Source organism: Castanea sativa, chromosome 4 (assembly GCF_040712315.1).
Source record: "Castanea sativa cultivar Marrone di Chiusa Pesio chromosome 4, ASM4071231v1".
In the NCBI taxonomy this organism is placed as follows: Eukaryota; Viridiplantae; Streptophyta; class Magnoliopsida; order Fagales; family Fagaceae; genus Castanea; species Castanea sativa.
Window position 1 is genome coordinate 20,080,298 of NC_134016.1, and position 16,084 is coordinate 20,096,381.

Sequence of the window (16,084 nt, forward strand, 5' to 3'; positions counted from 1 at the left end):
ACGGTCTCTTAAGTATAAAATCTAAATGTTCACACTTTAAGGTGTAATTTATCTTTAAAAAAAAAAAATATTGGAAACTTACTGAGAAAGTTTGGAAAAGCAAATATCAGGGAAAAAAAAAAACCAAATTGAATAAAAATTTGGGGCCCGAGACTTGAGGACTAAGTAGCAGTCTATAAAAATAAAACAAAATCCATTAGTCTTCGTCTCGTCAAAAGCCTCACTCTGCACGCATTTCGCATCACCCACACACACACTCTCTCTGTGTTTGTTTTTTTCTCTCTCTCCTGCGCTTTCATTTCAAACCCTCCGCGCGTGACTCTCAATCTCCGGCGAGTTTCTCGTAGAACCTCGCTATTCCCGGCATTCCGATCATCCTCCACCGACGATCGGTTGCGATCCACAGGTATTGCTTCCCATACTCTCTTCTCTCTCTCTCTCTCTCTCTCTCTCTAACAGTCTCACACACACTAAAACCTATTTTCCGTACACTACGTTCAGGTTTCTTGCATTTTGCTCTTGATGCATTACTATTTCTTTAGCTTGAACTGATTTTCTGATTCTCGCTTCAAATAATCGTACTGAATATACATTTTGTGTGTATGTATATGCGCTTTGTGTGTATGCATGTGCATGTAGCACCAACATGTTTGCTTGTTGATTGTAGTGTATGTGCAATGGACGATCGGTATCGTTTTCGCGAAACCTAGGGTTTCTTCTTAAGCTAAAACTTGTGCTTTCTCCCTCTAAAATTTGAACTCTCTCGTTCTCTAGAAGTTAAAAATCTTTACTTTTTAGTTTTATACAGTTGGATCTGTGTGCAATGGATGTATTGATGGTATTTCGAGTTCATTTTTGGTAAAAATTGGTGTTCGTCCAAGCCATTTATGGGTATTCAAAATTTTCCCCCTTTGTTTTTGGTAAGATATGAGTTTGTTTTGTGTATATGTCCCTTAATGCTCTGTTTGGATTCTGAGAAAGCATAAGGAAAAAAAAAGGAGTTAATAAATACTGCATTTTCATGTGTGGTTCGCTCTTAAAATGATCTGTAAAATTCAACTTGGTGGGGCATTATATTCAGTGTCAATTGATACTCTTTTGTGTGGTTTTTGCTGCAATATTACTATTATTATTATTATTATTTTAATTTAATTTTCCTTTTGTTGTTTTCTTAAGGAAAAGTCTGATTTTTATTGAACAAGAAAAAAATTCGAAACTTCTTTGTTTAAATATTTGTTGAAAATAATATTCTGGGGTAAAATTATGAATAAAGTGCAAATTTCTTAGTAAAGTTGATTTATTTTTATAATTGCAGCCAAAAGATGAGTTCAGGTAAAAACACAGAGCAGTTGAGTCATGGAGTGGCAGACATGAATCTGAATTCAGGGCAAGATGATGATGGTGAATGGGAGGTTTATGCAAGGAAGCCTAAGAACAGAGCTGGAAGCAGTACTGCAAAACGAGCTATTCAGAATAATAATAATAATAATAATAATAATGCTACTGCTACTACTAATTCTAGAGGGTGGGGAAATCCGAATCCAAATACGGTTCAAAAACAAGGCACCTGGGGTAATGGTGGAGGAGCTGGAAGGGGGTCAGGAAATACCTGGCCATCACAAGCGGGTGATTCTAGGCGACCTGCTGGAAGGGGATATGTTGCGAGGCCCCAATCTTCCTCCACAAGGTGTTTCGATAACAACTACAAGCCCCCCCAACAACCTGTAATTGGGCCTCCATTGCAGAGTGGATGGAACTGGCATTCTGTAGCTGGTTCCGCGCAATCCAAGGGTTCTGAGGATGGCCAGCAAAAGGATGAATACAGTGATGGGGAGAAGGATGATGAGGACCTCTCTGATGAAATTGATGATAGTGATGATGATTTACTTAGTGATGAATTTGATTCTGATGCGAGTGAAAAGAGTCATAACACTCGGAAGAAGAGCAGTTGGTTCAAGAAGTTTTTTAGCATTCTGGATGACTTGTCCATTGAGGACATAAACGACCCAGCAAGGCAGTGGCACTGTCCTGCCTGTCAAGGTGGTCCTGGTGCTATTGACTGGTATCGAGGCTTGCAGCCCCTGATGACACACGCCAAAACAAAAGGGTCGAAAAGAGTGAAAATGCATAGGGAGTTGGCTGAAATATTGGAAGAAGAGTTGCGCCTTAGGGGAACTTCAGTCGTTCCAGCTGGAGAGGCTTTTGGTAGATGGAAAGGTCTGAAAGATGACGAGAGAGATCATGAAATAGTCTGGCCTCCCATGGTTGTAATCATGAATACAAAGCTTGAACAAGACGAGAAAGACAAGGTACAATCATATTATCTTGTCTGCATTTGCAAATTAATATCCAAGATATTGTCATCACATATGCATTTTCAACCCACTATCTTTTGTCCAATATGTTTGGAGGTAAACTTGTTCCTTTTTATTGAGATTGTTTGATATGATTTATGCTTTAATTTTACTTGTCAAATGTGGCAGTGGGTAGGCATGGGAAACCAGGAGCTGCTTGACTATTTTAGCTCATATGATGCTGTGAAGGCGCGACACGCATATGGACCACAGGGGCACCGTGGGATGAGTCTCCTGATTTTTGAGGCATCTGCAAGGGGCTATTTAGAGGCTGAGCGCCTACACAAGCATTTTGCTGGGCAAGGAACTGACAGGAATGCTTGGGAGCGTAACCGTGTCAGGTTTTCAGCAGGTGGCAATCGCCAGCTTTACGGCTACATGGCCGTGAAAGAAGATTTGGATATATTCAATGAGCATACCAAAGGTTCTCTCTCTCTCTCTCTCTCTCATCAGTCAAATACCTTGAAGACTTGTGATAAACCTAAAATGCATAATGTTTTTTCTTTTTACTATTTTTCTTCTTTGTGAATAATAACTATGCTGATGTGGTGTGTAGTTGCCTCTGACATGCTTTAAGAATTATGATTGATTAGAGAAATCAAAGCTCAAGTATGAAATGAGGTCGTATCAGGAGATGGTTGTGAAGCAAATCAGGCAGATGAGTGAGGACAATCAGCAACTTGTCTATTTGAAGAACAAAGTTGTGAAGGAACGAAGGCATTCAAAAACTGTTGAAGAATCTCTTGAAATTGTGAGTGAGAAGCTGCGCAAAACACAGGAGGAAATTCGTATTGTGAGACAAAGAACCAACAAGCAGCATGAAGAGAACAAGGAAGAGGTAATACTCCCAATTGCAGGAAAATTTTACGGTTTAAGATGGAAACTAGTATATTTTGCTACAGTTGTTAGATCCTGCCTTCTTGTGCTGTATGGTATGGACCATGAAAAAAGCACTTGGTATCATAGTTTGTTCTTGAAATGACATCTAAAGTAGAGGTCACAAACTTTGTAAATATGTTCTGTTTTTGACTTGTTGGTATCGCTTATTTTTTATGACTCTGTAGGTATATTATTTCTAACATAGGGATAGGTCAATCAGCTAGAAATCATTAACTAGGTGCATAACTTATCAATTATGTTCTTCTAGATAGGATGACTCTAGGTATATTATTTTATGATATCCTTTGAGCAAAGAAAATGCTGGTTGACTGTATTTACATTAACTACGGTAGACTTTTTTGTTTTGCTCTATTCAGAAACGCTATATCCTGGTTCTTTTTTTTTTTAATCAATTAATTAATTTATTTCCAAGTTAGATGGAAAGCTTGCTAGCCTTTTTCTGGTCTGTGTTTTTCTTGACCGTTTGATATCTCTCCATGTTTTGAACATTAATTCAATTTGGCTCGGTGTTTTAATATTTTTATTTTTATATGAAGATGGACCAGCAACAACAGTTTTACGAGGATCAGCTCAAAATAATTCGCGAATCAAGGGATGAAAAGGAAGAAAATTTTGAGAGGATGCAGCAGGAGGAACGCGAGAAGGTGAAGCAGTTAAATGCAAATTCATCAGATGCAAAGCGCAGGTAAGAGCAACTGCACCTGTCCGTGTAAATTATTCTGTCCATTTTAGCATAAGAACCTACTTTTTTTTTTTTTAGCAATCACTTTTTCAAAACAATCACATAAGTTTATTTATTTACAAGATATTTCAATAAAATTTTCTTTCTTCATCAATTTTTTATTATTTTACCTAATGGTCATACTTTTTTAATTTAAACTTAAGTTTTAAGTAAACTACCAACACCACTGGCTTGGCTAGTGGAGCCGCTTGTGGTGGAGGTCTGATGTTTGAACCGCCGAAATAGTGGCTCCTACAAACGCCGCCGGATTGGTCTTGCCGCCCACCGTACCGCCGAATAGTGACCCACTGGTGGGTGGATTGTTAACACTATCAAGTGTGAGATAAGCACAGCAGCCGAGAAGGTCAAACAAAGCAGCCAAGAAGGCACAAATCTATTAACCAAGTAATAAAAACATCATTACTTTGAAAGTCCATATAAAAAATGTCGGTTTTTTTCAATTTTGCATTAAGAAATTAAACTACAGCCACCAACTCATGGATCTGAATTAAAATTCTTGATGTTTCAACAAAACAAGAGCCACAATTAATGGATAAGAGAGCAATGAAGAAACCACTTGAAGGTGATAACATAGAATACAAGATACAAATCCTAACAACTCTAGGATTGTGATAAGATAGGATAGAGTTGTTACCACTTCAAATACCTTTGTATTTCACAGTACTCTTGTATTTCAAACACTCTTGTATTTTAAATTTTGTACCTATACAAATTCTATTATTAAAAAAAGGCCTTGAACGAATTCTATTACAAATTCTATTGTAAATAAAAAGCCTTGAATTGTATCTGTACAAATCCAAAACGTGCAGCACAAAGACATCAACCAAGGCATTAAAAAACAGAGTCATAACAAACCACAACTACAAGACAGAGACAGAGACAGAGACATCAACAACAAGACAGAGTCATAACACACTACAAACAGAATCCCAATGAGTCCCAAAATGAACACTTTCATTCCCTCACTTGAGTTATAGGTTCACGTTTATTGAGTTTCTGGAACTCAAAATTTTAGAGTAGAACAATCTTTTAATTTACATCATTTTTAAGGCTTGAACTAACAGTAAACCCTAAAAAATTAGTTTAGAGAAACTTCCAAGAATCTTACTCAGCCAAAGAAAACAAAACCCTAAAATCTCAATGAGAAAAACCCATACCATTTTGGAGAAATTTGCCCCAAAATCTGTCAATAGAGATAACTCCAAGCTGATCCACCCTCCGCACTGGGCTACAAAACCCCCCAAACCGATCGCATTCTTTCCTGTGGTGATGAGTATGAGCAAAAGCAAGAGCTGAGAGAAGCGGACGAAGAGAGAATATGAGAGGAAGAGGACATGAATGAAACAGGGAGAGAGCACTGAGAGGTGTTGGTGTTGCTCAGGTTAGAGGAGAGAAAAAGAGTGAAATATGTTTTTATAATATATAAAGATAATATTAAAATAACGAATAGAAAAGCTACAGTAATTGTGCATATATGCACAGTTACTGTAGCACTTTGTATTTATGCACAATTTTGCAAGTGCTGATGTGGATGTTCTTTTGGTTAAAATGTGTAAAATTAACCACTTTTTGTATTTTTGCACTTTGCAACCTCTGATGCGGTTGCTATAATGTGCAGGTTTTTATACTATTAAAATCTAAGATAGTGCTTTTATTATCGCTTCTTTTTAAATGTTTGTTACTCATTACATGTTTGTGTTTTCTGTTATTTTAACACAGGGCGGAAGAAATTGAAAAATTCATCGAGTGTCAAGACAAAGAGATGGAAGTTTTTGTGTCTCAGAGAGACAATCTAGTTAAGATTCATGAAGAGAAAATAGCTGCAATGAAGAAGAGGCACTGGGAGGAAGAAGTAGAGGTGGAAAAAGAGTTCGATGCTGAACTAGCCCAGCTTATGTCCCAGTACTCCCCACATCCCCATACCAACACTGGCAATGGTATCTGACATGATACTATTTTGAGAACTACTCACATTTTGCGTAATATTTTTAGAATTTTGTGATAGTATTACGACTATTAACTTTTGCCTTGGACGAATGATACTATCAAAGTATATATACTAGAAGATAGGAACAGGCAAAAGAAAGTAGCTTATGGTAGTTACTATAGACGTGTCTGATGGTCAATTGCACCAGTTGTTTTGGTACTGATGATGGTTCGAAGGTTATGAAGTTTGATCTTTTCTATATTATAGTATGAGCAATGAGTTGGAATGTAAAAGACCTTAACCTTTTTTTTTTAAACTTGCTTTGTTTTATTTTGTTTTTCATAACTATGGTACGATTTGCAGTGGACTAAGCATGAATCTTTGTTAACCTGCGCAAATTCTGTCATTTGTTTAATATAAGTATACACAATACATCAATGGCCATGATCGATGGCCACCTTTTGTACCTCCATTGCTCCAGCGGAAAGAGCAGTTTCAGTTCTGTAAAATTATTACTTATTTAAAATTTTAATAAATAAGAAAGTTGTTTATTTGGTTTGAGTTTGGTGATGTGAATTTATGGAGAGAGGGCAAGTGAGGACTTTTGTGTCTTCTGGGAGAGAGGGATTGTGAGAATTTGGGAGGGTAAATAGAATGAGTAGTCTTTTCTTGACTCTTGACTCTTGAGATTATTGGGGCCGGTCTTTATCGTGTGGGTGTTGGGGCTCTAAACTGTGGACTACTTGAACAGGAGTGGTTTTTTTTTTTTTTTTTATCTGGGGTTTCAAAATTTTCATGTGGGATGGTAGATAAGTGCGAGTCAAGAAGGCCCCATAATTCCTTCTGGGGAATAGGATGGATTTTTGGAGACTACATTGTTGGGCGGGAACGTGAAGTAACTTTGCAATAATTTTTGTTACAAAAAAGATATGTTAATTTGATTTTGCCTTGATTCTGTGTGTTTGTGGAGGAATTATGTTTATGAATTGAGGATTTTCTATTCAGGACAATTTGGTTGATTTGGGGCTGAGGATTGAGGGAGTATTATTTTTGCAGTTTTATTGTTTGTGAATAAATTCATGTAGTATTCTGTTCAATTTTTATTTAGGCATTTGTTGAATTGTGGATTTTATCATGTGTTGTGACCGGTGAAGGCTATGGCTGACTGGCTGTGTGAGTGTTAGGCGAAAATATATTTTTGATCTTTACATTTAGGGTCTAATATCATTTTGATTCCTAAATTGATTTTGCGCCTACTTCAGTATCTGAAAATAGAAAAAATCATTTTCATTTTGTTCTGTGTCATCAATCCACTAACAGAAAATGCATATATGACAAACAGAACGCCATGTTTGTACAGTAAAATGTTGACATGGCTAATAAAATATTTTATTTGGCATTTTTTATTTTATTTTTAAAAGCCATATTAGAAAATTTAAATAAAAAATAAATTAAATTTAAAGAAAAAACTAAAATCTAATTTAATTTAAAATCATTTCTTAAAAAAATGATAATCATTATCTATTTAATTCTTTTTCTTATTCTTCAACCTCATCAACTTAAAAAAAAAAAAAAAAAAATTCTTACACTCTAATCTCAAAATCCCTCTCTCTTCACTGTAACACCAAGAGCTCACAAGGTCGGCCCTCTCAAATGACCAAAATACCATGTAATCTATAAAATGACCAAAGTTCCCCAAAACATCTAAAATGAGCAAAAATACCTTGATTTTTCTAAAATGACAGAAAATATCCTAAAACCAGAAAAATGACCAAAAAAAAAAATTCTCGAAACTTCTAAAATGACCAAAATACTTTCGAAACCACTAAAATGATGAAAATACCTCGAGAAACCTCTAAAATGATGAAAAATACTATGAAACCACTAAAATGACCAAAATACCTTCGAAACCTAAAAAATGACCAAAATACTTCTAAAACCTCTAAAATGGCGAAATTAATCCTAAAACCATAATATAAAAATACCCCTGAAATCACCAAAATGACCAAAAATTACCCTCCCCCCCCCCCCCCAACACTCGAAACCATTAAAAGGAACAAAATGCCCCAGAAATTTGGAACCAACAATACATCGACTTGAATGATCAAATTATCCCGAAACCTCTCAAATGACCAAAAGTACCTCAAAACCAGTAAAAATGACCAAAAATACCCAAAACTTGTAAAAGGATTAAAATAATACCCCCACAATCACAAAATGACCAAAATGCCGTTAATTACTCTAGACTGAGCAAAAAGACTTTAAAACCTCTAAAATGACAAAAAAATACCACGAAATCGCTAAAATGATCAAGAATACCCTAAAACCCGTAAAATGATTAAAATACCCCCAAAATTGCAAAAATGACCAAAATGACATCATATCCTCTAAAATGAGCACAAAAACCTGAAACCTCTAAAATGAACAAAATATCCTGAAACCTTTAAACTTTGAAAATTATAAATGGGATTAAAATACTTGAAACCTTCAAAATAACCAAAAATTTTGGGTTATATTGTGTCATTAAGTGGTTCTAGAGGTATTGTGGTCATTTTTGAGGTTTTAGGATTTTTTGGACCATTTTAGTGGGTATTTTGGTCATTTTACAGATTTCAAGGAAATATTGGTCATTTTAGAGGTTTGGGTACTTTTTTGGGTCATTTTATAGGTTTTTAGTTATTTTGGTCAGTTTAGAAGTTTCGTGGGCATTTTTTATCATTTGAGGTTTCAGGAGTATTTTGTTCACTTTTTAGATTTTAGGGGTATTTTGGTCGGTTTCAAGTTTATTTGGTCATTCTAGACGATTTTAGGGCAATTTGGTCATTTTAGCGATGTTGAGGTTTATTTTTTAATCATTTTAGATGTTTGGGGCATTTTGGTTATTTACAATGTATCGAGATTTGAATGCTCATTCTAGCCGTTTTAGGGGTGTTTTGGTCATTTTAGAGATTTTGAGGCTATTTTCTTCAATTAAGAGGTTTTTGTTTATTTATTTATTACTTTTTGTGATTTTGGGGGTATTTTGGTAATTTTGGTGATTTGGGGGGTATATTGATCATTCTAGTGATTTCAAGAGTATTTTTGCCAAAATTACCCAGACTAAAAAAAAATTATTTTACTCGTTGCTTTTTAAACTCACTCTTTTTAGCTTGTGACATCCCGACTTTTCAACTTTTCAGGGCCACTTTCATGAAACCTTGTTCCTTATTTTCAGGTTGTGCCACTTCCCACTTCCCTTTCACTTTTCAGTTTTTTTTTTGTTTTTTGTTTTTGTTTTGTTTTTGTTTTACTTGATTTGTTTCCGTCTTTTGCTTTTCATAGGTACTAGGCAGCAGACCATTCACATGGCTCTCATTATTATTATACTTTTTATTTTTTAGTATAGGCTAATCAACCTTTTGTAGATGACCATACATAACCAACCATACATGACCATGCTTTTGAACCCATACTATTGTTTAATCCACAGTTGCCGTGTAGATGCATGGACCTATATGAAACTTTTTATAAAGTAATTTTTTTTTAGTTTCAATAGACCCAATAAGACCAACGTAGAACAAATAGAACCAAAGTGAACCGATGAAGACAAAATGGACCTAATAGGACTGAGGTGGTTTGAACAAGAGTTTTGAATATATATAATTTTTATTGCATTTTTATATTCATATTTCTAGTTTATAATCTCTATGTTGTTTGAATTTTTTAACTTAAAATTAAAATGTTTAGCCCAAATATAATAAAATTTCATACTTTTCAACCAAAAATTAAGAAAAAAAAGAGAGTAAGAATTCTTGAGCTAAACTTGAAAAGACAGTCTACAAAAAGAATCAATTTAAGACCCAAATAGTTCAAAATAGAACGAAGGGGACCAAATTTGACCGAGTGGACCAAATTGGACCAAAGTAGATATAATTGGACGGAATGTGACCGAAATAGACTTTATTGGACCAAAATAGATATAATTTGACTTTTTCTTGGTGAAATAATATTGTATATAAGTCTCATCATGCCCTCTAAGTAATTTTGTAATTGACAATATAGCAATTTACCTTTTAGGAAAAAAGAAAAAAAATTTGTAAAAAAAAAGAAAAAAGAAAAAAGAAAACAAGCAAATATAGGGGTGTTTGGTATATGCACTTAAAAACTGAAAAATGTTGTTTGAAAACATGTATAGAAATACGTATTAGTGAAAAATTGTGTGAAAATACGTGTAATGTTGTTTAAAAACTGAAAATTGTTGTTTGAAAACATGTACCAAACACCCCACAGTGGCTGTCTTCGTTTTGTTATAAAGCTGAAATTTGTCCCTAAAAGGAAAAAAAAAAAAAGAAAGAAAGAAAAGAAAAAGTGAAATACCAGTTATAGTGCCTGGTAGATGTTTGATAATGGGTCTCAGTGAATAAATCCTTATTTGTTGTGTGTCACCATTGGATGTACACTATATATATATTACAGTGCTGAATTGTTTGTTTTTAAAAAAATAAAAATCTGATAGCAAGTGTGAAATTGTATAGTGGGTTTTAATTGAAATTGTGATTTGCAAATGGGTTTATTTGATTTTGATTGGCCCTTGTTTTGATTTTTAACGAAGAAAGATTTTTTTTTTGGATAATTGTAATAGTTCTTACTTACATTGTTTGAATGTATAGTTTTGTTACTTAACTGCTCAAACATGTTGGTAGTAAATAAGTGTAATTGTTCTTACTTACACTGTTAGAATATATAGTTCTGTTAATTAATTGGTTTGACATGTCTATTGTGGAATTTCATAGTGAGTTGTGTTGCAAATGAGTTAGTTTGATATTATTTTTCATTTGGAATTTTCAAATTCTTCTGTTATTCTATTTGGTCCTGAGAACATGTTGGAAAACCAACATCAAAAGAGAAATAATTGGAATAGTTGATATCTTTAATTCTCTTTTGTTCATGGTTATAAAACTTAGTGCTGTATTCTTATTGCTTTTTTCTTTCCCCTTTTTGCTTTTGTAGGGTTGCTAGGAACACAACCCAGTAGATGAGAGAATCAGTGGTTGTATTTACTTTAACTGTGAAACTTATATAATTATCTGTGTTACAGTGTTGATTGATGTTTGTATTGATCCCCCCTCTTTTTGTTGTGTTTTATCTGTGTGTGATTTAGATTGGTAGTAGATTGAGTTTGAGAAGAAACTATGCGGCCAAAGATCATAAATTTGGGGTGGGATGCCTAGGATCTTATGATCAAGGGTGTGAAGGAGGCTTACTAATGTTATCAAGGTCACCTTACTTCATAGCTACTTAACCACAAAATTTCTTAATGAATATTTACACTCTTGCTATCCATATATACGTCTCATATATTAAAAATCTTTCATTTATAATAAATGTATTTCCTTGGTGGAGCTTTATATATAAATATCTTGGTTTGTGTTTTTTGTATTATATTAATGATTGAATAAAACTATTTAGTACCATTTAAACATATTTCACAATATATTTTTGAGATATAAAAAAAAAATTGTATAATTTTAGTTTTTTTTATGGCCTTATAAGAAATATTAAATACCTTATAAATGTCATTAAATATCCATTTTTAAAAGAAAAAATTATATAAAGTTATAAAGAATTTTACCAACCAAAAAAAAAAAAAAATTGTATAATTTTAGGATTTTATCTATACATTCGGCCTTATAAGATAAAATTACTAATAATTGTCTTCATAATACCAACATAATTATAGGATTTTCTCTCTTACCTTGTTCTGTTTGTGAAGCACTTTGGTTTACTAATATTTTTAAATTATATTTTCGTTTAATTCAAGGTATTGTTTTCTCTTTAGCTTTTTTCAATTCAGAATTCTTAGCTCTATTAAGATGCTTGGTTATTCTTGGCCCTGTTCAGATTATTTGCTCTTTAGCTTTGTATTATCGATGTTATTCTTTTGGTTATTTGTTGTGCTTGGTTTGTAGATAAAATAGAAAAAGTTATTTAGTACACACTGAATCTTATATTATGGAAACTATATTATTATTTTATAATTTTTGTAATCCGTAAATTATTAATACACATTGAATTACTGGATGCTATTAAAAGAGATTTGAATGTCAAATTATAGAATAGAAGGGACTGGCTTTGTCTTCTGATTCACTGGGTTCGGTGTCTAATTCAATGATATATAAGTAATTGAAGATGGTTATATAGATAGTGAAAACTGATTAATGATTAGGTTTTACATAACATAAATTTTTTTCCTGATTAATTTGTTGCTTTGTGTCGTGGGGTCAATGTGTCAGATAAAGCATAATTGGTGTAGTTTTGTTGAAGGACTTTAAGGTTAAACTGGAAGCAATTCGACTTGCTCGGTGACTATGTAACTTTAATAATGAGAACAATGCTGGCAATGCAGCAACTGCTCTTATTGCGTGGTTGGCCCCAAAAGTCAAGGTCTTTTTTGCTGATGGAATGGTAGGTATAATGTCGTACCCGCCTTCTGCCACTCTATCAGCAAAGGAGGTAGCTAATGTAGTGGTATTCGCTTTTGCAACTCTTCTAGAAGAAGCAGCTGTGGCATCTCTATCAGCTAGTTAGCTAGTGTCATTGGCCTTCGGCTTCTGGCTTTCGGACTAGTAGCTAAATTGCTTTTGTTTTTAGGGGAGAACGGAACCGGGCATAAGGAGCTTCAATTGCTATTGGTAGTTCACCCGCTAGGGGAACGTCAGGAGGGGGGCATGCCCTATGTCCACTAACTCTACTGTTAGTACAATATAGGAAGTCCTTGTTTTAGTGAGAGCTTCTAGAATGCCATTCATTTTGCAATAAGAAACTTTTCCACATAGAGGTTTCAACCACTTAAGGCGAGAGTGCATCCAAAAATTGTATTGGATCGAGAAGAGTGCTCGGCCTATGCTACAATCGTTAGAACTCCCTCCAATCGGTTCAAAGCCGCAAATCAAGGTTGTTGTGCTTTCTCTTTGTCCAGAAAACTAAGTAGTTGACGAGGTCTCATTTCCTGACTACTAAAAGGCAACAAGCCTTGTTTGTTGCCAGTCTCGCATAGCAAAGAAGGGACTTGTCTCATTGAATTTGAGGGAAATTTACCTGGTAAAGAGGGTAGGTGGGTGGGGAAGGAAGTGCGAGATCCGGTCATTGAGAACAAGATATTGAAAGCTTCAAACAAGTAGTCCGCTGAGGTATCAAAATAGAGCTTCCAGAGGCAAGCCGAATCGGATACTTTGACTCCTAAAGAGTCTCTCTGAGTAGTCAGCACAACGAGAATGGCCTATGTTCCAAGAACCAATGCTACCAATACGGGCAGCGCCTACCACTGAAACGATGCTTGCTGCTGATAATGCGGCTACTGTTCAAAATGCACCTGCTGAGGTGAATGCTGGTGTGGCTGAAGCTGCAAATAATGCTCCGATTTTTTTTTTCATACTAATGACCCAACCAATCCAGAAGCTTTTAAGTAAGTCAGGGCTTCTACCACTGAAGTTAGCCCTTGTGATTCAGATGTTGCTGCTGCTTACATGCAAACCATTGAAGATGGTCCTCAGGGCGAAGAGCTTGAACTAGATAACAATCCCCAAGCTCCTATTCTTCAACAACCGGAGTATTTTGCTATTGGAAAATAGCCTTCGGTTAACGAAGCCCCTAATACCGGCGGTAGCTCTGCCTCACGGGGACAGCAGGAAGAGAAACTAGTTGGCAGAAATTTTGTTGATAATCAAGACCCCCTATGGATTATGCACTGGATCCATCCGGCCCGGAATCCAATAAACTGAAGGTTCACTATCTTTTTTTAGTGGTTGCCATACAGAGACAAGTTCGTGCTTTCTCCTTAGAAGGAAGGTCCTCAAAGCCTATTCATTCCAATGATCATGATGAAGAATCCAATAGCTCCTCTCAGGACCCACAATCATCTATCTTTGAGAAAGATTTGAAACCGGAGCCTCCGAACAAGGCAAACAAATGGTAGCACCTGGGTAAGAGCGCGACTACTAGGGCACAATCCAAACTTGGGGCTAAGCCCCACTCCACTCTATTTCCAAAATTTCCACAATTGCAATTGTTTGGAATGCAAGGGGTGTCAACAATGGCCCCACGCGTAGACATTTGACGATCTTGCTCGGATCGGGCTTTAGTCTTTGGTTGTCATCCTGGAACCAATGGTTAGAAAGGCTAGGGCGGCAAACTTAGCTTTCTTGTTGGTGGCATTCATTGGAGTTAGTCTCATAAGCGAAAAGGCTTTCCAAATGGAATGCGGAATGCTAATCTATTAGACTAACTTATAGAAAAAAAAAAAAAAGATTTTAAGGTTATGAGTTAGTAGAGTAGGTGTTCAGAGGGGAATCGTAGGAGATTCATGGGACTAGAAAAACAAAACTACAATTCCATTCTTTTTTTTGTGGTCGCGAACAAAGGGGGAAAACCCAGGCATATAGAGAAATTTTAGCACTAAGGGAGCAGCGGGGGTTACATACTGATGGATGGAATCCTGTCTCGTATTCTAATTTGGAGTTGCGTTTGCCTATGATCTCGTATCGTATTCAAATTCTCATTTTTGTTTTCATATTATGGATCTTGGTTACCATGGCAGTTAGACTATTAGAAAAAAAAGAAAAGAAGGAAGAATCCAATATTTAGTGGCGGCGAATAGGCTTACAGAGTCGGGGAATAAAACAAGAAGATACGAGAATCATCTCAAATAACATAGGAAATATAAGCAGAAAGAAAGAAAAAGAAGATCATTTGCCGAGACTATATACCAGGATTATTAGAGAGGATACTATTAATGAAAAAAAAAACCCATTTAAGAAAAAAGGAGTTTTCTTAAACTCAAGAAAAGTAGTGATCAAAAGGACCAACGACGATTCTGTACTAAAGAAGAAGGAGTAGGAGGAGTCAGTCTTTAAAGAAGATCGAGGAATAAATCAGACAATTATGCCATTTGGAAGAAGTCTTCTACAGAAGGAAAGCCTGTTACGAGTAAGTGGAGTAGAAAGATCTCCAGAGATTCTTATCTCATTCCATTCCAGTGGCTCGACCAGTAACCAATGGAGAAAACTAAAAAATCCATGGTTTCCCAGTAGAACCCCATTTCGCCCAAGTTGTTGCGAAACCGGAAAAAAGAAGCGGTTTTTCGCACAGCTTGCTCATAGTGCAGGTCCCACTTGTATATCGTATTTGGCCGAAGAAGCATCGGACAGGTTAGAGTTCTTACCTTCTTGGGACTCCATGGACCAAGATCTACTTCCATTATATGGGCAATATCGATCTACTTTTTTAGATCATATAGATGTAGAAAAAGCTTTTGATTTTGATGAATTGGAAACATCTTTTTTCCATTTCTATTTACCTAGTTCATATCTTTGTTTCGTGTGTTCCCGGGAGGAATTCGAGCTCTTCAATCTTGGGATACCACCTAAATAACTGCGGCTAGAGAGTCAAATAGGTCGGGAAGAAAGAGTCTGAGGTCGGGTTGGACGACATACATCTTGGTTGGTTCCATCACCACTAGAGATTGGACATATATATAATCTGTTTTCTAAATAAAAAAAGAATTTTGTTCTAAATATTATATAATAATCCATTTTTTTATATATATTATTAATAGCTGCAAGACCTAAACAGGGTGCAAAAAACCGATACATGAAACCGATATATAATCTTTGAAGTTCCTCCAAGATACATGGCTTACATACCCGGCTCAACATTCTTGGAAAACAATCGAATCGAGGGTCCGGAGGAGAATTGGCCATTCAATCTTGTAAACTAATCGAGACCAAAATTGGAAAAAGAGATACAAACAGAGAGGAATAACCAATCAATAAAGGAACATGAAACCATTCTGTTTCAATAGAGGTACAAGAAACGGTTGGGGGCAATGAAGTAGGTGAAGTGGTTGGATTTTGCAAGCTGTTCCAACCACTGCCGGATGTGATTCCAAGAGCCGAACGAGAATGAATACCACACAAAAGAGTCAAGACTAGGCTCCCTAATGGAATGTTTAACCGATCCATTCCGGATCGACCGAATTGGTACGGAAGTTGTAACATGGGAAAACCACGGAAAACACAACTTATTTGAATAACCCGATGACCTACCAATTGTAGAAGTAGGATCTTTGGCAAGAAATAAGCACTTAAATAATACGATTCGAGTGTACCATCTTCTTTCTCATTT

At 35.5% G+C, this 16,084-nt stretch overlaps 1 protein-coding gene across 1 annotated transcript; it reads left to right on the forward strand.

Annotated features, from left to right (window-relative positions):
* The first annotated feature begins 205 nt into the window (after positions 1 to 205).
* On the forward strand, positions 206 to 6,316 carry LOC142631117 (protein SUPPRESSOR OF GENE SILENCING 3). Its single transcript, XM_075805201.1, has 6 exons — positions 206 to 406; positions 1,316 to 2,309; positions 2,484 to 2,778; positions 2,948 to 3,192; positions 3,791 to 3,939; positions 5,716 to 6,316. The coding sequence occupies exons 2-6, from the start codon at positions 1,323 to 1,325 to the stop codon at positions 5,939 to 5,941; spliced, it is 1,902 nt and encodes a 633-aa protein (XP_075661316.1). The 5' UTR covers positions 206 to 406; positions 1,316 to 1,322; the 3' UTR covers positions 5,942 to 6,316.
* The last annotated feature ends 9,768 nt before the right edge of the window (positions 6,317 to 16,084 follow it).